At 41.1% G+C, this 21,049-nt stretch overlaps 2 protein-coding genes across 6 annotated transcripts in view; both read right to left on the bottom strand.

The window, feature by feature from the left end:
- Positions 1-21,049, bottom strand: part of Ttbk2 (tau tubulin kinase 2) — a 115,731-nt gene that overhangs the window by 81,679 nt on the left and 13,003 nt on the right. For 2 of the 5 annotated variants that reach the window (XR_007830520.1, XM_051144447.1), the window contains exons 2-3: positions 11,645-11,780; positions 3,230-3,377 (exon numbers count right to left, since the gene is read on the bottom strand). Coding sequence is in view for 2 of the 5 variants with exons in the window: in XM_051144447.1 (XP_051000404.1) it covers positions 3,230-3,377; positions 11,645-11,713 (217 nt within the window). In the remaining 3 variants the exon portion in view is untranslated. Of the gene's footprint in view, positions 1-3,229; positions 3,378-11,644; positions 11,781-14,960; positions 15,035-21,049 lie in introns of those variants that run through there. The other 3 variants (XM_051144448.1, XM_051144449.1, XM_051144451.1) reach the window with 3 other exon arrangements.
- Positions 4,813-5,451, bottom strand: LOC127188083 (NADH dehydrogenase [ubiquinone] 1 alpha subcomplex subunit 5-like). The gene has a single exon (XM_051144466.1). The coding sequence runs from the start codon at positions 5,216-5,218 to the stop codon at positions 4,868-4,870; it is 351 nt and encodes a 116-aa protein (XP_051000423.1). The 5' UTR covers positions 5,219-5,451; the 3' UTR covers positions 4,813-4,867.

The raw sequence follows: 21,049 nt of genomic DNA on the forward strand, positions 1-21,049 counted from the left end.
AGAGCGTCTTTATGACCCAGACACACTACTCCTGGTGTACAGCTGTATCCTACCAGAGAGACATCTGCATAGCCTTGTTTTCTGCTGCTCATCTACAACACCAAGAAATGGAACCAGCCTACATGTCCATCATGTGATGAATCGATAATGAAAATGGAGAATGTATACATAGTGGAATATATTCCGCTGTATATAAAAACAAAATTATGAAATTTGGAATCTCAGATTCAGAAATAAAACAGAAAATGCTGTGTGTCTCATATGTGGATCCTAGCTTCTCAACACACACACATTTATGTGAGACCAAGTGCATATAAAACCCAGAAAATTAGCAAAGGGCCTATAAAAGGGTTAGGGAGATTCCATGTGTGGGAGAAATAAGTAAAATGCATGTGATACAAGTAAAAACAAAAAAAGGAATCCTGAGGGTGGAAAGCTTTAAGTAGGGGGATGAGGGAGATGAGGGAGGAGAGAGAGCAGGGCATAGTTAACTGAAATACATGAAAAAGTCAAGGAAATCTGACTCTTAATGAGCTAATAAAAATGCTCGTGAGCGCGCTCGTGCGCGCGCGCGCACACACACACACACACACACACACACACACACACTTTAGTGAGGCTGAAGAGGGCTGAGAGCTTGCTGTTCTTGCAGCGGACTAGAATTCGGTTCCCAGGGCCGACATAAGGTGGTTTACAACTTCTTACAATTCTAGTTCCAGGGGATCCACTGCCCTCTTCTGTCCTCTGTGACAACTAACACACACACATAAAAATATTCACATACACACACATACAAAATAAAATCTTTTTTAAACTTTCAAGGAATTTCAAAGGAGGTACCTATCCTGTGTTGAAGGATAAAGAGGCTCTCAGAAACTATGGATCATTAAACAAAAGTCCTAATGCCAGAGATGGGCTTCCTCCTGACAAGCTGCTGACCATGGAGGCTCCTAAAACCCCGCAAAAACTCAAGTTATTGCCACTATTGGTAGCTGCCCACTAGAACAAGATGGCAAGCCCTTAAAGCTGAAGACATCATTAGCCTTGGGCACAAGACAGAGAAATAAAGCTGGGATGGGCCTGGAAAGTCTCCTCCCTGCTCACCAGCAGTCATGGTGCCAGAAGCAGCTATATAGGCTGCTCAGAGAGAACTGTTATCAACAGTCTCACTCAGCTGTGGACCCTGTGCACAGAAATATCGGCTGGTCAGACAAGATGAGACCACTGATGCAACAGTGGCAAGTTTGTTATTATGAGGGTTCCTTTTTATAATCTTTCATTAAGAACTGTGTGATGTGAGTAACAAACCACTTTAGGTTGGATTTGATGCCCACTCTACAGGAATGAATTCACACCTGGTACTGTGGCCTGGGTCAAAAGCCTGTGGCTATGTAGGCTGTAGGCCTTAGTAGGGATGCTGCTCATTGTTTTGCTAAATGGACATGATGTGCCAACCAAGTTCCCTCTAAACAACTATGTCTGTGCCTATGGATGAGTGCTGCTGACAGCTCTAGCCAGAGAAGCTTCTTTTTTGCCATGGTCATCCAGGTATGCAGGCACTCTTCTGTAATCCCATCACTTAGATGTGAGAAACAGGAGGACCAGAGGTTTTGGCTTTTTGAAACAGCGTCTCTCTGTGTAGCCATCCTGGAATTCAGGAGACTAATCTCATAAGAGGCTAGCCTCTACTTTTCTTACACACTGGAGTCATTCTGTGCCACATCATGCCACCAGCAAAGCAAGATGTCCACAAAAATGTCCTCAAAGATCCAGATGATGAGCATACTCAACAAAAAGAGGTTGGGAAGAATAAGTGTGCAGAAGCCTTGCACTGGGAAGCCAAGGAGGAGTGCCGAGGACTGCTCACTGAAATATAGACCAGAAGACTAAAACCTGTTCATCGGTGGAAAATAAAGGGTTCATACAGGTATCAGCACATAAGAAAAACATTTTAGACTGTAACTTTTAAATGATAAAATGAAGAGCACAAATGTCCAACAATCCCTCATAAAATGAGCTCCAGCAATCGTTTTACCCATAAAACATATTAAACTAATCTTTAAGCTTTATCACATGGAATCCTAAACAAATCAAAGCTGAAGTAGCCAGAACTCCTGAGGGAGCTGCAGCACTGTGTGCTGTCTCACGGGACCATGCCCTGGGGCCAAGGAGAGAGATTGGTGAAGTGGCACTGACCAGGCCAAGCGGTTGCTGATATCTATGCCCCTCTGGGCGCAGTAAGTAGTAGAGGAGGTCACTAGGCTCTGTGCAACCTGGAGGAGGCAGGCCCAGCAGCCCGTAACTGTGGCTTCTACACTGAGTTGAGAACAGCTGGGCAAAGGGCTGGGGGATGGGAACTGAGAACATGAAAAAGCACTCCTTTTCTCTGTTTTTTCTTTTCTGAGTCTTTGTTTTTTTAGAAATGACAATGGGGACCAAGTGATCTGCGGTCCTCCTGATGTACTGTGCCATGAGAAAACAACCTGAAAGATCCATAATTTTATTAGCATTATGTTACAATTCAACTAAACAATCAGTAGAGAAACTCTAACAACTGGAAATCTTAGGACAAAGAGCAACAGTCATCAGCCTTTGCGACTTTGATATTGGTAACACCAGAGTGTGCCATCAAACACAGATCACAGGGATGACAAGACACCAGCCACACATTCAAGGTTTTATATGACTATCAGATTGACAACAGAAAAAAATGATTTGTCCTTGTAGTAAAAACATAGCTATCTGAGCAGTAAGACGAACTTCAGAAATGATAAGCTATGCGCTGAAACTACAGCTACGGAGAACACACACACATCCTTACTTATCAGTTTTAGTCCACCCTGTGGATGATCTGAAGACAGCTTCCATAATGTGATTCAAGAATGTTTAACACACAGAGGCAAGTGCAGAAAATGTCTTACACGAGTTTTATGATTGGTTCAAAGGAAGATGTAAATGTTATCATAGCATATTTAGAACATTTTCTAAAGTAGTAGGGTGATTTTAATTATCTCTAATCCTTACTGTGAAAAGAAATTTCCAAAGCCCAATTACTCTAGGAATCACACATTTCTATATATAATAAAGCTATCAACACAACATACTCAGCATATTTATACCTAGCTAACACAACAGTAGTCCTTTAGTACAGAGAACTTAACCAGAGAAGATTAAAACAATTATAATCTATCTTACAAAACGTCGCTGCACGACATTCAAAGCAGCTTACCTTGTAGTTTCTTCAACACAGCAACCTCCATCTTCAGAACCTGCTTTGGCTGCTGAGCTGACTCCACCTTCAGTGCCACATTCTCCCTGGTGAGCATGTCCAAGGCATCGTAAATTTCTCCAAAGCCCCCACCCCCAATCTTTCTTAACTGCACAGAAAACAAAACAAGAACACACTCAAAATTATGCAAAGATTCTAACTGGAAGCCAATTCATCATTTAGATACAGAAAACATAATTTTACCATGCCTACTTTATGATAAATGATTGCAATATTATTAAGTCATTTATACAGCAAGAAGAAAACAATTGCCAGGAGATAATATCAACACTGTTTCCTACAGATTTGTCTACAAAAAGTAATGAAATTATTTCAGTTATAAATAATTATTAAAGGTCTAAAGCTAGCATCAAAATCATCACAAAAAAACAGTATCTGAAAGAATCAATTCCTACAGATGCCATTCAATAGTCAGATTAGTTCAATCTAAAGCAGTCATCTACAGTCTTTTTAAACAATGAGGTCTCCCCTTGTTTTTTGAGACAGGGTTTCTCTGTGTAGCCTTGGCTGTCCTGGACTCACTTTGTAGACCAGGCTGGCCTTGAACTCACAGCCTGCCTCACCTGCCTGAACTCACCTGCCTCTGCCTCCCGAGTGCTGGGATTAAAAGTGTGCACCACCACGCCCGGCTACAATGAAATCTTTTTGCTATTTAAAATCTTATATAGAACCAATATGGTCTAAGGGTAAAGAGGGAGGTTGAAGGATGAAATAAGCAGCCAGCACCCAACCTTTCACTCTCTTCTCTGAGACAGAACTAACAGGACCCCCACAACAAGCAAAGAGAGGCTCTACACTATCTGAGAACACTACTATACATCTACACTTCAAATAAGAAGCTGTAATCAACTCAAGTGCTTTCATCAACACCTTAAATGTTAACTTAACTGAAGAACATCAGAATATTTGAGTATCATAAACAGGCTCTGAAATTCTGGGGTGAGTGATATACTTTGAGTAAGATGGAGCAAGAAGCCAGTCTTCCATTTCCTGAAACTATCTCTTCTTATAATATACGCAAACATTTAGAATGTTTGTAATGTAATGTAGGAAGTTATTACCAAAGACATTAGGCTCAGAATTCTAAATCTTCCAAGAGGCTCATGGTATTGTCATGTCCTACTTCCTTCTCCACTGGTGTTTTCACTGACTGTTATCTATGCTCTATTCCTCCTTCCTTTTCTTCCTGTGGGTCAGGGGATCACATCCACAGCCTTGTGAAACACACAACTGAAGTACATGCTCAGCCCTTTAGGACAATTTACCACTTAAACTTCTTTGAAAACTATTTATTTACCTTTTCAATTAGTAATTTTATCAGGCCATACCTTGGATTATCACTGTCTCTTAAATCATGTTGAGTAACATTTTTTGTTGTTTGTTTTTGTTTTTGTTTTTGGTTAGTTTGGAGACAAGGTCTTTATTTTGTAGTGTTGGCTGTTTGGGGACTCACTATGTAGACCAGGCTAGCCAAAAAGGTATCCAGTATCACATCTGAGAGGTTTTTGCTTTCCTTCTTTTTTAGCATAATAGAAAACTTAACTGCACATTTAATTCGTATCAACCATCAGACACTGATCATATTGGCCACTTCCATTGGTCAGCAGGAGGCTCTTCCACCAGTGGCTCCCGTGGCTGCCACTGCAGCATTTTTCTTGCCAGATTTAGTTCGTTTTCAGCCTGAAGAATCACCCCTTCCACTTCACCACCCCGAAGTGATTCTTCCACTTTTTTAACAACTGGCTCTGCTTTGACCATGTACAGCTTCTCACTGGTGATCTGTTCTGTGGACTTCCTATAGGCAGCATGTTTAGGGAAGTGCTTCAGAATATCAGGAATCTCCGTATACACTATTGTTAGCCTCTTGTGTGGAGTGTTGCACACAGCCAATCCCACCAGGCCAGCAGTCTTCTTCAGCAAACCTGCCATGACAGCTCCCCAGTTTACTTGTTTTCTTAAACTAGAGTTTCATCCAGGTTGGCCTCAAAACAGTGACCTTGAACTCCTGATACTCCTGTCTGCACCTCCTAGGTGGTAGGAATACAGGAGTGCACACCACATCAAGCTTCATGTTTGCTTAACTTTCCACTGTCAATGTCCTGCTACACTATACAGAGGCTTCTTCAAAGAAAGGCTTAACAAAGTTCTGACCATATAGTCACAGTTTAGTTACAGTGTCTGCTCTTTATGTTCAAGCCACAGTCGCTGCAAATTTGGTGATGAGAAGGGAGTAAGGAGCTACAGGGTGAGGGAGGGAGGGAGCCGGGTTCTAGACCTCTACAGGGAACTGGGCTCTAGCTGGTACTTGCGATTCTTTGTATGTTGTCCACTACATAAAATCTAATGTAAACTTAAAAACTAAGCGTCTCTCAAAGATGAGGCTGGGAGGATCTCCTAAGCCCAGGTATTCAGGGACAAACAGGACAACTGAAGACTGCTTCAAAGCAAGCAAACAAAAAATCAGAATAAGTACTAAGGGTATGTCTTTGTAATGTTGATTGGTGGATTATTACAAAAGAACTTTAAATAAATGACAAAAAAATTTTTTTAATCTATGTTGGGTCCTTAGTCTGTTTCTATTGAAACCATTTGAACAATAGTAGAACAATAATTTGCTTAACCTTGACAAAGCCCTAAGATATCTTCATTAGTTGAGATTAAAAACAATCTAACATTAGTTCTGAAACAAAAACTAACTTACAGATAATATAGTATACTGAGGACACAGACGTTAAAGATATTCACTACATTGTCCTTCATCCTCCCCTTCTTTAATGTGAGAGACAGAAAACTTCATACTGAGCAAGGAAATGTGATCTTGGCACTCCCCTGTCAAGAAGTAAAGTCTGGAGATGCAAGTCAATGATAGAAGACTTCTTGTCTAGGACAGATATACAAAGCACTGGCAAATTGGCTGGATACAAAATTAACTCAAAAAAGTCTGTAGCCTTCCTATACACAAATGACAAGCTTGCAGAGGAAGAAATTAGGAAAACCACACCCTTCACATTAGCCACAAACAATATAAAATATCTAGGAGTTACCCTAACTAAGCAAGTGAAGGACTTGTTGGAAAAAAATTTCAAAACTCTGAAGAAAGAGATTGAAGATGACCTGAGAAGATGGAATGATCTTCCTTGCTCATGGATCGGGAGAATTAACATAGTAAAAATGGCCATCCTACCAAAAGTAATCTACAGATTCAATGCAATACCTATCAAAATACCTACACAATTTTTTAAAGACATTGAAAGTTCAATTCTGAACTTCATATGGAAAAACAAAAAACCCAGAATAGCTAAAACAATCTTGTACAATAAAAGGTGCTCCAGAGGAATCTCCATACCTGATCTCAAACTGTACTATAAAGCAATAGTAATTAAAACAACATGGTACTGGAACAGCAACAGGCTGGTTGATCAGTGGAATCGAATCAAAGACCCAGATATGAATCCACACACATATGGTCACTTGATTTTTGACAAAGAAGCCAAATCTATTCAATGGAAAAAGGACAGCATCTTCAACAAATGGTACTGGTCTAACTGGAGGTCTATATGTAAAAAAATGCAACTGGACCCATATTTGTCACCTTGCACAAAACTCAAATCCAAGTGGATTAAAGACCTCAACATAAAACCAGAGACACTAAGTCACTTAGAGGAAAAAGTGGGAAAGAGCCTGGAACATATTGGCACAGGAGACAACTTCCTGAACAGAACACCAACGGCCCAGGCCTTAATGTCAACCATTAATAAATGGGACCTCATGAGGCTGAGAAGCTTCTGTAAGGCAGGAGACACTGTCAAGAGAACAAAACGACAGCCTACAGACTGGGAAAAAATCTTCACCAACCCTACATCTGACAAAGGTCTAATATCCAAAATATATAAAGAACTCAAGAAATTAACCACCACCAAACCGAATAACCCAATTGAGAAATGGGGCTTGGAACTAAACAGAGAATTCTCAACAGAGGAGTATCAAATGGCTGAGAAACACTTAAAGAAATGCTCAACCTCCTTAGTTATCAGGGAAATGCAAATCAAAACAACTCTGAGATTCCATCTTACACCCATCAGAATGCCTAAGATCAAAAATTCCAGTGACACCACATGCTGGCGAGGATGTGGGGAGAGAGGAACACTCCTTCATTGCTGGTGGGAATGCAAACTAGTACAGCCACTTTGGAAATCTATCTGGTGCTATCTCAGAAAACTGGGAATAGGGCTTCCTCAAGACCCAGCTATTCCACTCCTTGGAATATACCCAGAAGATGCTCCAGCACATAACAAGAAAATTTGCTCAACCATGTTCATAGCAGCCTTATTCATAATAGCCAGAACATGAAAACAGCCTAAGTGTCCCTTAGTAGAAGAGTGGATAAAGAAACTGTGGTACATATACACTATGGAATACTACTCAGCTATTAAAAACAAGGAATTCCCGAAATTTGTGGATAAATGGATTGAGCTAGAAATGATCATAATGAGTGAGTTAACCCAGAAGCAGAAAGAATTAAATAGTATATACTCACTTATATCTGCATACTAGCCCAAGGAGCATGTCCCACGAAAGCCTTCACTTACCAGGAAACTGGGACAGAGGGGAGGGCATCCTATTGGGACTCTAAATGAGAGACGCATGGGAGAATAGCAAAATAAAAGGATACAGAGGGTGGTAGAAACCTACAAGCAGAACAATATGATAGGCAGATTTGGGCCCAGGGGTCCTGCTCAAACTAAGGCACCAGCCAAGGACAATACAGGAGGTAAACTTTAAACCCCTTCCCAGATCTAGCCAATGGTCAGAATATTCTCCACAGTTGAGTGGAGAGTGGGATATGTCTTTCTCACGTACTCTGGTGCCTCACATTTGACCATGTCCCCTGGAGGGGGAGACCTGGAGGCACTCAGAGGAAGGACAGCAGGTTACCAAGAAGAGACTTGATACCCTATGAGAATATACAGGGGGAGGTAATCCCCCTCAGGAACAGTCATAGGGGAGGGGAATAATGGGAAAATGGGGGGGGGGAGGAATGGGAGGATACAAGGGATGGGATAAACATTGAGATATAACAAGAATAAATTAATAAAAAGAAAAAAGAAAAAAAAATTAAAATAAAATTGAAGACATAGATCTGTTTTCCCACCTCCTTACATGTAAGTAACTCTTGTGACTGTTTAGGTAACAGAGCAGGACAATGATAATATGCCTGTCCTGAAGAGAGCCTTTAACCAGTCTAGTAGCTTCTACTTCCTATCTCCAAAAAAGCAAGCCAAAAATATAATGTGTGGTCATATCTTCACAAGTCATAGGCACAGGAGATTCCCTAGAAAATGAACTACCAGACTGAGAAAATAAGGGCGTTAACAAGTCCAAGGCATCTGATCAGTGAGTAAAGAAACCATATACAAATAGATTCTGCTGCCAGAGCTAATGGCCAAGCCAAGTCACCCAGATTTCATCCCTAATTTCCATGGTGTGTGTGTGTGTGTGTGTGTGTGTGTGTGTGTGTGTGTGTGTATATGAGGTGTATATATGTGTAGATGTATGGCACCTAAGATGCCATCTTTAACAAGAATTCTAGCCAGGCGGTGGTGGTGTACATCTTTAATCCCAACTCGAGAGGCAGAGGCAGGTGGTTCTCCGAGTTCGAGGACAGCCTGGTCTAAGAGTGAATTCCAGGACAGGCAGGGTTACATAGAGAAACCCTGTTGGGGGAGTGGGGGGTGGCGGCAGAATTCTCAAAAGATGTCATTCTCCTCTCAAATGTGGTAGACAAGTTCCACAAACCTATTAGCTGTAATTGCCAGGATGGACAAGGAAACCAAACGAAGGAGATCTCACCACTCCTTCACCACTTTTACCCCGCTTTCAAGGTGTCAGGGGAGCAAACCCAGAATTTTACAAATGTTAAGCACTCTACCACTGTACTACTGCTTTCTTTAAAAAACAAAACTATTTATTTTATACGCATGTATGTATGCACCAGCCATGAAAGGACAACCTGCAGGAGTTCTCTCCTTCCACTATGTGAGCCCCAGGAATAGAACTAGGTCATCAGGCTTGGAGGCACACACCCTTATCCACTCAACTATCTCTCAGGCCCTTGAGCTACATTTCTAATCTTCTGTGTGTGTGTGTGGAGGGGGGTTCTTGGGGGGTTTTGTTGTTGTTGCTGTTGCTGTTTTAAGAAAGGGTCTCACAAAAAAGGGGGGTCTCACTATGTAGCTAAGGCTGGTCTTTTTGTTTGTTTTTGGAGACAGGGTCTTTCAACATAGCCCTGACTCTCCTAGAGTTCCCAATGTAGATCAGGTTGGCCTCTAACTCACTGAGATCTGCCTGCCTCTGCTTCCTCAATGCTAGGAATTAAAGGTATACACCACAACACCTGGCTCCGGCTGGTTTTGAACTCACAATGCTCTTTCCTCAGGCTCCTGATACTGCTAGCCTGTGTCACCTAAAAATGATACACCTACAAACAGTTACCAACCGTGGAATCTTCCTGCATGATAATGACATGATTCTTTCCTTATATTGAGGCAAGAAAGTTTTCAAAGTCTACTGATCTAGCTAATCAGTAATCTAGAAAAGAAATTTTTACTAAAAAAAAGAAGGGTGACAATGAATGTAACTCGGGGTTAGAATACGTACTTTCCATGCAATGAAGCCCTGGGTTCAAACTCCAGCACTACAAAAAAAGTTGTTATGGGGCCAGTGAGACAGTTACTGGGTAGAGGCACCTGCTCTAAGCCTAAGGATCTGTAACCCTGGAATCCACATGGAAGGAGAGAACCGACTCCCACAAGATGTCCTCTGAACCTCCACAGGTGCACTGTGGTACTACCCCCCTACACATACACACAAATAAATAAAATGTAATAAAAAGATTTTTTCCTTAATGAATGTCTATCCTTGCTGGGTGTGGTGGCGCACACCTTTAATCCCAGCAATCAGGAGGCAGAGGCAGGTGGATCACTGTGAGTTCAAGGCCAGCTTGGTCTACAAAGTGAGTCTAGGACAGCCAACGCTACACAAGGAGACTCTGTCTCGAAAAACCAGGAAAAAAAAGTCTATCCTAGTAATAGATTCAAAGAAAAGTTAAAACATGTAACAAAACTTTAGTTGACAAGAGACTGAATAACAATAAAGATATAATTATTCAAAACAAAAAATAGGTCCTTTAAATAAGTATCTGTCAGAGGATATATTCCAGCTCTAGGACAAGGAAGCCATTAAGACTGTAGGGGGAGAGACAGAAGGATCTCAGTGAAGGAGTGCTTGCCTAGCCAGTGTGAAGCTTTGGGTTCTACCCCCAGCACTAGAAGACTGTTAGGATGCCAGTGCACACTCCAGTGTTTGGAAGGCTGAAGCTGAGATAGCAGGATTGAGCTGAAAGCTAGCTGGGCTACACAGCAAGATCTTATTTCAAAAAAGCAAACATTGACATAAAACAAAACAAAATTAAAAACCTAATAGAACCTGTGGTGGCTTGAATGAGAACAGCTCCCATAGGCTCATGTATTTGAATACCTGATCTCCAGTTCACGTAAATATTTGGTAAGGATTGTGAAGTATGGCCTTGTTGAAGGAGGTGTGCCACAGGGGCAGGCTTTGAGGCTTCAAAAGGATCCCATCATTTCCAGTGTGCTCTCTCTGCCTCCTGCTTCTAAGACATGAGCCCTCAGCTGGGCATGGTGGCAAACACCTTTATTCCCAGCAATCCAGGAGGCAGAGACAGGCAGATTGTTGTGAGTTCAAGGCCAGCCTGGTCTACAAAGCAAGTTCAGGATAGCTAAGGCTACCCAGAGAATCCTGTCTGGGGGTTGGGTGGGGTGTGGGGAGACATGAGCCCTCAGCTTTTGGTAAGTCATTATTTTTAAAGACATATACTGATGTAAGAACAATTCAAAATACTCTGGGAGGGAAAACAAGATTAAACATCCTAACCAGAAACTGTTTAGCTTGAGTCTCAGTACACGGCACTGCCATACCTCTGTGTTTTTATGTACACTTAGAAGTATTCTTATTAGTGTTGTAGAAGAAAAAAAGAAAAGGCAGTTCACTGTACTTTCAAACTTTTTAATTTAATCTTTCCTCAAATATACTTTTATTTCTAATATTAGCTATATGAAGTCAGAAAAAATTGAAACTTATGAAGCAATCCTAAGAATCAGAGCATGAACAAAACAATCATAGCAATAAAAGTCAAACTACCTGCTTTAAGCATAAAAGCAATGTAGGTATTATTCCTTTAAAATGATGCTTTTTAATCTGAATATCAAAACTTGGTACCCTATATGCTTGTTTCCCTTCTGCCCCGCCCCCTTCCTTTCTTCATTCTGTACTCACCACTTTCCATCGTTCTTTGACCAAGATTCCAACACTGAGGATATCTGGCTGCTCTCCTCCCCCACTCATTGCAAAATACTGATGTGGTAAAACAGCTACACAGGCATCTAGCTGCCAAGGGTGGTTTCCATTTAACCTAAAACAAAGGAAAGAGCATCAACAGAGCTAATTAACACAAATGACATCCTAGCCTCAAGAAGCCTACTGATTCTGTAATTATGTTGCTTCCTCAGAAGGGGACCCCCTACAACTACATTCCAAACACTGTGTAACACACATGATCTTTTTTTTTAATTTATTTATTTATTATGTATGCAGTGCTCTGCATGACATTATAGAGCAGCCAGTACTCTTAACCTCTGAGCCATCTCTCCAGCCCCAACACATATGATCTTTCCAGTACAAATGACCAGCCGTCACAAAGACATAGTATATATATTTACAGTAACTGAAATAGCAGGGTAAGCATGAGGGTCAATGGTAGTTGACCCAGATGGACTAGTACTTTGGGTATAAACACTGCCAGATAAAAAGACATGGTAGTCAATTTACAATACTTTACAGTTTTGAACCTAGGGCCCTGTGCATGTTAGGCAAGAGCTTACTCTTAAGCTATATTGATTTGTCTATATGCTTAGCCTTTGTTTTGTTTTTCAAGACAGGGCTTCTCTGTGTAGCCTTGGCTGTTCTGGACTCCCTTTGTAGAGCAGGCTGGCCTTGAATTTACAGCGATCCACCTGCCTCTCTGCCTTCCAAGAGCTGGGATTATAGGTGTGCACCACCACGCCCAGCCTTATGCTTTTTATATTTTTTTATATTTTATATTTTATAGCCCTTTTATATTTTAAGACAGAATCCAAGTTGTTCAGGCTGGTGTTGAACTCACTCTGTAACCCACGATGAAATTCTGAACTTGTGGTTCTCCTGTTCAGCCTCCCAATTAACTGTATGTATCACAGCATCGGGTACCAGACCTGGCAATAGCTTAGAGTTTAATAGGTTTAGCATGCAATTTAATATCATTAGAGCTAATAACATTTTGGTTTGGTTTTGTTTTTTTCGAGACAGGGTTTCTCTGTGTAGCCTTGGCTGTCCTGGACTTGCTATGTAGACCAGGCTGGCCTGGAACTCACAGAGATCCACTGGCCTCTGCCCCCTGAGTGCTGAGATTAAAGGCCTGCGCCACCACCACCTGGCTACAGCTAATAACATTTAATATTTTACTACATTCATTCATTTTTTCCGTGTGTGTGTGTGTGTGTGTGTGTGTACACTGGTACATGGGAACAAGTATAAAACTCAGAGGACAATTTGTTAGAGTCAGTTCTGTTCTTTTTGGGTTCTAGTCACTGAACTGAAGTTGTCAGGATTGGCAGCTAGTACCTTTACCTGCTGAAATCTCACTTAAATCTTACAAAGTGCACTTCAAATGCATGAAATTAATTATGTAGGCAGAAAAAGACTGTGATAAAGCACTATATGATGATACTTTTTTTAAAAAAACAGAACAACAGGGCTGGAGAAATGGCTCCATGGTTAAGAGCACTGCCTGCTCTTCCATGCTCTTTCAATTCCCAGCAACCACATGGTGGTTCACAACCATCTATAATGTGATCTGATTCCCTCTTCTGGCCTACAGGTATACAAGCAGGCAGAACACTGTATACATAATAAATAAATAAATATTTTTAAAAAAAGAAAAACAGTAAAAGAATAGTACACCTGTGAAAAATAAAGAGCAAAACATGCAGCCTAATGGAGATGGAAGCTGTAATCTATTTCATGAATAAGAGAAAAACCGCAGAGTGACTTTTGAACATGTTGCATATGCGGAGGCAGAAAACAACCTTGGATGTCATCCTTGGTGTTCTGGCTACTGTTATGTCAACCTGACACAAGCTGTAGTCATCAAAGAGGAAAGCCTCAACTGAGAAACCACCTCCATAAGATCCAGCAAGCCTGTTGGGCATTATCTTAATTAGTGATTGGGGGGCTATTGTGGGTTGTGCCAACCCTGAGCTGATGGTCCTGGGTTCTGTAAGAAAGCAGGCTGAGAAAGCCGTGAGGAGCAAGCTGTAAGCAACACTCCTCCATGGCTTCTGCATTAGCTCCTGCCTTCAGGTTCCTGCCCAGCTTGAGCTGTTGCTCTGCCTTCCTTTGATAATGAACTGTGATGTGGAAGTGGTAAGCTAAAAACCCTTTCCTTCTCACATTGCCTTGGTCATGGCGTTTCATCACAGCAAAAGAACCCCTCAGACACTCAGGAGCATCACCACACTGTGCTTGGTGCTCACTGATTGTGCTAGAGATGCTGGTCAGCAGGCCCCAGATATCCTGGCTTCTGCCTCCCCAGCAGTGAGGTTGAAGCAAAGAACCAGCACACCCTGCACTTTTATTGCAAGTTCTGGGTATCAGACAAGGATCCTGTGCTTGAGAGGCAAGTAGGCTTCTTAATCCAAATACTATTAAGAGGGGAAAAAATGGGTATGGTATGCTGCCTTTGTGTAAAAGATAAATGTTGAGTACATTAAACTAACTGCTTTTCCTGAGAGAGAGAAAAGAAGAAGAAGAGGAGGAAGAGGAAGAAGAGGAGGAAGAGGAGGGAAACTTAAGCTAAAAAGCAATGAAATGATTCTTCACAACAGGAGGCAAATTTTTTTTCAGTAAAGGGCCAGAAAGCAGATTAATTGAGCCTTCACTGCCATGTATTTTGTCATAGCTACTCAACTCCACCAAGACAACACTAAGGAAACCCCCTCAGCTACATATCAAGTTCAAGGCTACCCTGGGCTCTGTGTGTGTGTGTGTGTGTGTGTGTGTGTGTGTGTGTGTGTGTGTGTGTGTGTGTGTTTCCTAGCACCGGAATGGCAGCTAACAATTATCTGTAATCAGCTCCAGGGGATCTAATGCCCTCTTCTGGACTCAGACAAAGGAAACAAAAGTAAAAAGAACTTGAAGGTAATGAAGACCATATAGGTTTTCCCAAAAGACATCTGGTCAAAGACAATAAACAGATTTGACCTTTGAGCGGGCAAGATGGCTCTGCAGTTACTGTCAAGCCTAATGGCTTAAATTCCTGGGCCCCATATGGTGGAATGAGAAAACTGACTCCTTCAAGTTGTCCTCAGTAGATGGTAGATGTGTGTGTTCTCGTTCTCTCTCCTCTCTCTCTCTCTCTCTCTCTCTCTCTCTCTCTCTCTCTCTCTCTCTCTCACACACACACACACACACACACACACACAAACAAACGTATCTTTAAAAAATTAAAATCAGTTTCTTGCAATCCCTCTCATTCCTAAGTGTAAATAATACCAACCTATTTCCTACTTCTCTTCTTAGCCAAGAGTGAGTCTCTTTCAATAGGCACTTGATCTTACTGGTTTTACAATTCTGAGGGGGAAAAAGATCCAGTTTGAGGTAAAAAGTTAATAAACATACTTAACACTAAATTGTTTACTTCAAAATGCTTAAGTAGGCAAATACTATGTATATTTTACCACCACAACAAAGTGTAAGTGGAGAGCAGTGGTACATACCCATAATCCCCATAATTTACTTTTTGTTTTTTTCAAGACAAGGTTTTCCCCTCTGTAGCCTTGCTTGTCCTGGAACTCACTCTATACTCCAGGCTGGCCTTGAACTTGGATATCCACCTGCCTCTGCCTCTGCCCCTCTGCCACCTCCACTACCACCTAGCAGTGAAGGTACTTCTAAAATATCTCTGAAGTATCTCTATCTCCTGCTATTGATCATTTCCCTCCCTTGAGGACAGAGCTAGATCTAGCTTCTTGCCTCTAATGAAAAGAACACAGCAAAAGATATGTCCTTTCTTTCTCTGTGTTTGCCTGCCACCCTGAAGCATCTGCCTGTGACCCCATGGAAAGGACTGCCTGCCACAGAATGAAAGCAGCTTCTGCTAGAATATTACACAATCCTAAAAATAACATGTATCAGAAGCTAGCAAGGAACTGTCCCGAGAGTCTAACTCACTCACAAGAAAGAACACCTTCTAGCACCATCAGAACAAACATGGATCCCTCCCTTGTTTCACTCCATGCTAGCTGCAGCCTGCTCCAACTACTACCTGTAACCTACCCTGATAAAGTTCCCGCTTAGATTATACTCAAAATACTGACCCACACTGTGAGATAAATGCTTAAAAACACCAAGTCTTGCCAGGTGGTGGTGCACACGCTTTTAACCCCAGCACTCGGGAGGCAGAGGCAGATGGATCTTTGTGAGTTTAAGCCTGATCTACAGAGCAAGTTCCAGGACAGCCAGGGGTATACAGAGAAACCTTGTCTCAAAAAAACAGGAAAAAAGGCAAACAAGTGAACAAACAAACCACTAAGTTTGTTGGGCACAGTGGCATACATCCGAAAACTGAGACAGGAGAATCTTGAAGGCGGTCTGGAGTACAAAGTCAGACTAGCTCCTGCAATAGGTAACAGTATACCAGGCTTCAGTGTATGCGGCCACAGTTTCTCAAAGCGCATGATTCCTTTTCAGTTCTACATCACAGATATCTAAAAAACTTGTTTGTTGTGTTTTGTTTTTTCCCAAGACAGGGTTTCTCTGTGTAGCCCTGACTGGAACTCAGCGATCCACCTGCCTCTGCCTCCCAAGTGCTGGAATTAAAGGTGTGCTACCACACTCGGCTGCGCAAGTCTGTTAATAACTATGTTGTACTCACTTTTTTGTAAGACTAATATCATAAAGATAAGTCAGAGCAATAATATTTTCTTCAAGAGAATTATTGTTCCTTCCTGGCAGTATCCTTCGGTTTTGCTTTATTTTTTGAGACAGGTCCCTCTATATAGCCCTGGCTGCCTTGGAACTGGCTCTGTAGACCAGGCTGTCCTAGAACTCAGAGTTCCACCAGCCTCTGCCTCCTGAGTGCTGGGATTAGTCCCAGCTCTGGCAATAGTCTTAATGACCTAAAATAGTGAGTAAATCTCATGGTAATAAATTCTAACAGTAACACTAAATCTGGACGTGTTGACAAAACAGACCCAAAGAAGATCAAAATATGGACAGAACATGCTAAATGAAGATCAACTTGTAAATGTAAAAGAACATGTGGTTTAAAAATCATTTGAAACATTTGCTAAATAGCTTATGACTGAGGGAAAAACAGCAAATTAGTAAGCATCTTAGCTAGGGCTTCTTTTGCTGTGAAGAGACACTATGACCATGGCAACCCTTATAAAGGGAAACATTTCACTGGGGCTGGCTTGCAGTTTCACGTTTAGTTCATTATCATGATGGTGAGAAACATGGTGACATGAAGGCAGACATGGTGCCAGAAAAGCTGAGAGTTCTACATCTGGACCCATAGGCAGTAGCAGACTGACACACTGGCCAGACTTGAGCTTATAAGACCTCAAAGCTCTCCTCCACAACGCTATGCCTACTTATAGTGCCACTCCCTATGGGCCAAGCATTCCAACACAAAAGGCTATGGGGGCCAGTAAGTAAACACCAACAACATCAGGTAGTCACAGAACAAGAAAATGAACTAATACAAAGTTTTTATTTGAGATATGAACATAACACTGCAGTGAATCTACTGTATTCTAACTCTATGCAATAGGTTATGGTTGAACCACCTAGATTGTTGGGATTACTTCTCTGTGCCTTGTTTTCTTATCTACTGAAAAAAGAAGTAGGTCGTTTTTCCATTACTGCTGAGATCACTGTGCCCTGACAGTATGCTCTGCAAATTGGCCTTTAACAGGCTAACAATGGCGTCTAAGGGTTTAAAGTGCTAATGTATGTAAAGTGTTTACTTCTAACAGAACCCGACACACTGGCTCAACAAATAGTCACATGTAATATGTCATTTTTCAAGTTTCTTAGCTTACAGGAACAGTCAGAGTCCCATTCAGAAACACAATGTTACAAAACAGTTTCTGTATTGATTGACTGCTAATAAAAAGAACCAATTGTGTTTGCATGGAGGGCCAAAAACCAAACCCTATTAAAATAACTACTACTTATCAAATCCTATGAAAATGTTTTTATCACAAGAAAATTATTGTTTTACACTATGCTTACAACCTGAATTATAGCACTTACACGGCTCTAGTTGATCAAAAGAAAATAAAACCAGGTATGATGGCATATACCTATGGTCCCAGCATTCAAGAGGCAGAAGCAGGTGGATCTCTGTAAGTTCCAGGCCAGCCGGGGCTGGACAAACTACTGTACCAACCACAAACAGGGGATGCACTAAACCTAGACCCCTATTCAGATCTACTCAATGGACAGAGCATTCTCCACAGTTGTATGGAGAGTGGGGACTGCCTCTGACATGAACTCTGGTGCCCCAGACCACTTCTCCTTGGTGGGGAGGCCTGGTGGCACTCAGAGGAAGGGGAAACAGGGCACCAGGAGGCGACCTGATAGGCTGTGATCATATGGTGGAGGAGGAGGTCCCTTTCTCTCACAGGGTTAGGGGAAGGGAATAGCGTAAAAGAGGGAGATATAAGTGAAGGGATAACAAGTGGGATGTAATCTGAATAAAAATAACTAAGTTAAAAAAAAAGTTCCAACATCATCTACTATTGAAAAAGTTTAAATTACTTTCCAGTTTTCTCCTGAAGGAAATGAGTATCCCTTCATAAAATAAAGGATGGAAACATTATTTCAGATAGCATCAAAAATATTTTTTTTGAAAAAAATGTTTCCTTTTATTAGCACATTTAATTGAACAAGTTTCATTATATTTTTATACATAATTAATATATTTTTCCCTTATTCACCTCCCTCCCACTGAAGTCACCTTTCTATAGCTCAGGCTGGCCTTGAACTCACAGTGATCCTTCTTCCTCAGCATCCTTGGGATTACAGATGTGCACACCATGCCCAGCTCAAAGACATAGCAGTAATAAGTGTGGAGTCCTGTACCCTGCTGAGGGTACACTTGAGATACAGGGCTGTTGTAAAGTGACTGAAGATGCTTCTCTGTGACATCCTAACTCCTTTTTTAGCTATGGATCCCAGAAAAACTCTTGGTCACTAGGATGGACACAGAGGTATTCACTATCATGCTGTCTACAACCTAAGTGCCCAGCACAGGGAGAATAGATAAATTCTAGCACATTCATATGGTAAACAGTCGCACTAGTTTCCTACTGGTGCCCTAATGAAGCTGCAAAAATTACCAAAATTTATAATCTTACAGTTCTAGGTGTCAGAAATCCAGACTTGCACCGTGGAAATATAGCTATGTTCCTCTGGAGGCTCTATGGGAAAACTCTTCTCCTTTCCAGCTTCTAGAAGCTGCCTGAACTCTTTGGCTCATGATTCCATTCCATTGTCAAGCCTGTGCTGTAGCACCTTGGTAACTCAACCACTTATACTCAATATACGCTTTCCCTTTATGAAGACCCTGTTATTACACTGGACTTACCTGGACAGTCAAAGACAATGATCCCTTGTCAAAGGCTTTAAAGGTTTAAATTTAATCACATCTCCAAAATCCCTCCTGTCACCAAAGGTAACTTATTTATAGGATTCATGGATCAGATGTGAATATCTTGGGGTGGGGGATGCATTATTTTATTTGCCACGAATACTAACCTAAATTTTATATGAAACAACAACAAAAAAATTTACCATACTGAATAATATGAATTAGTTTCTAATGTTTGAAAACAAGGCAAAAGAATTCACATGAATCCTTTAATATAAAGTTCAAGAAAAAATCTAACTTACATTAAACATGCAAATACAGGTAGGAAGTCTAAAAAAGAAAAGCAGCCAAGCATGGTGGCACATGCCTTTGATCTTAGCACTTGGGAGGCAGAGGCAGGCAGATCTCTGTGAGTTCGAGGCCAGCCTGATCTACAAAGCCAGCCAGGACTACAAGAGAAACCCTGTCTCAAAAAACAAAACAAAAAGAAAAGCAAAGATATGATTATCACAAAAAATGGACACCTTTGGAGTAAAGAAGACACACGATCAGGAACAGGTTTCTGAGATGCTGACATGCTGTTAAATACTTAGGTTTGTAATTATCTTAAAACTATATTATATGTGTTTTTTATGTTCTACAGTTAATATCTCACAAAAAGAACAATAAATAATAGTTATATAAACCAGAGGCAAGGAAAGCCAGTCACAGAATGGATCAGGGCACCCAACTATGCAACGGTAAAAAGGCAGTTAACCTGAGAGTTGAATATAGACAGAATTCTAATTTTAGAGTAGATAGTCTCAGAATCTCAGACACAACTTAGTGTTTTTTTTTATTTTAAATTTTATTATTTTGTGTGTATGGATTTGGCATGCATATATTCTGTCGGTATACCGTGTGTGTAGTGTCCTTGGAGGCCAGAGATAGCATCAGATGCCCTGGAACTGGATTTACAGATGACTGTGAGCTGCAATGTGGGTGCTGGGAATTCAACACAGGTCCTCTACAGAGCAGCCAGTGCTCTTAACTGCTGAGCCATTGCTGCAGCCCCCCAAAACACTAATTTTTCTTTCTAATATATTCAATTTTTTTGAGGGCAAGACCTTTTAATTCATTCAGTTCTACTCATGTTTGAATTTTTTTAGTGGGGTGAGTACTTAGGGCCCAAATCCAGAATACTATACATTCTAGGCAAGTGCTCTCTCACTGTGCTGTATTCCCCCAGTGCGTATCTTTGTGTTTCCATTATACAGAATAATACCAACATAGAAGAGTCTTTCAATAGGCATTTAATACATGTCTTTCACTTCCTATATAGTTAAATAAAACTAAGCAATTCTAGACAACCATAGTGGTGCTTTAATCCCAGCACTTGGAAGACAGAGGGAGGCAGATCTCTGAGTTTGAGGGCAGCCTGGTCTACAGAATAAGTTCCAAGACAGCAAAGGCTACACAGAGAAACAGTGTCTCAAAACCAAGAACAAAACCAAAATAAACCTAAGTAGTTCTATTGCAACCAACACTCTTTCAATAATCTCCAATGAATGCATAGAGTGAAAAAAATCTAATACACAACATTGCTCTTATTAACAATTAAGTTAAAAAGAAAAGTTAAAACTATAATCTACAAAGTGCTCTTACAAATAGAACAAATACAACAACAAAAATAAAAACAAAACACTCTAAGCAACCAACAAAAAATTAATGATCATTCTCTGCACATATACTCTAAAAACAAGCTGTTAGAATAAAAAAAAAAAAAAAATGCATGTAGCACCCCCTGGCAATGGGCAAAGGGACACCTTATTGTTGGTTAGAAGCAGAGCAGATTGCAGTCCTTTGTTCATCCTAGCTTGATGCCTGGCTTGGTGGCCAAAGCTGTCTTATGTTTAAGACACATAAAAACCAAATCAAGTCACACCCAGGCAGTGCATTGAGGGAGGAGGAAAACAGACAGAGACCTATCGACCACAGACCTGCTCTTC

The sequence above is a fragment of the Acomys russatus genome, chromosome 4 (assembly GCF_903995435.1).
Source record: "Acomys russatus chromosome 4, mAcoRus1.1, whole genome shotgun sequence".
NCBI classification, from domain to species: domain Eukaryota; kingdom Metazoa; phylum Chordata; class Mammalia; order Rodentia; family Muridae; genus Acomys; species Acomys russatus.

Coding starts and splice junctions, on each gene's coding strand:
- LOC127188083 (XM_051144466.1), bottom strand. CDS start 5,218: ATGGCAGGTTTGCTGAAGAAGACTGCTGGCCTGGTGGGATTGGCTGTG.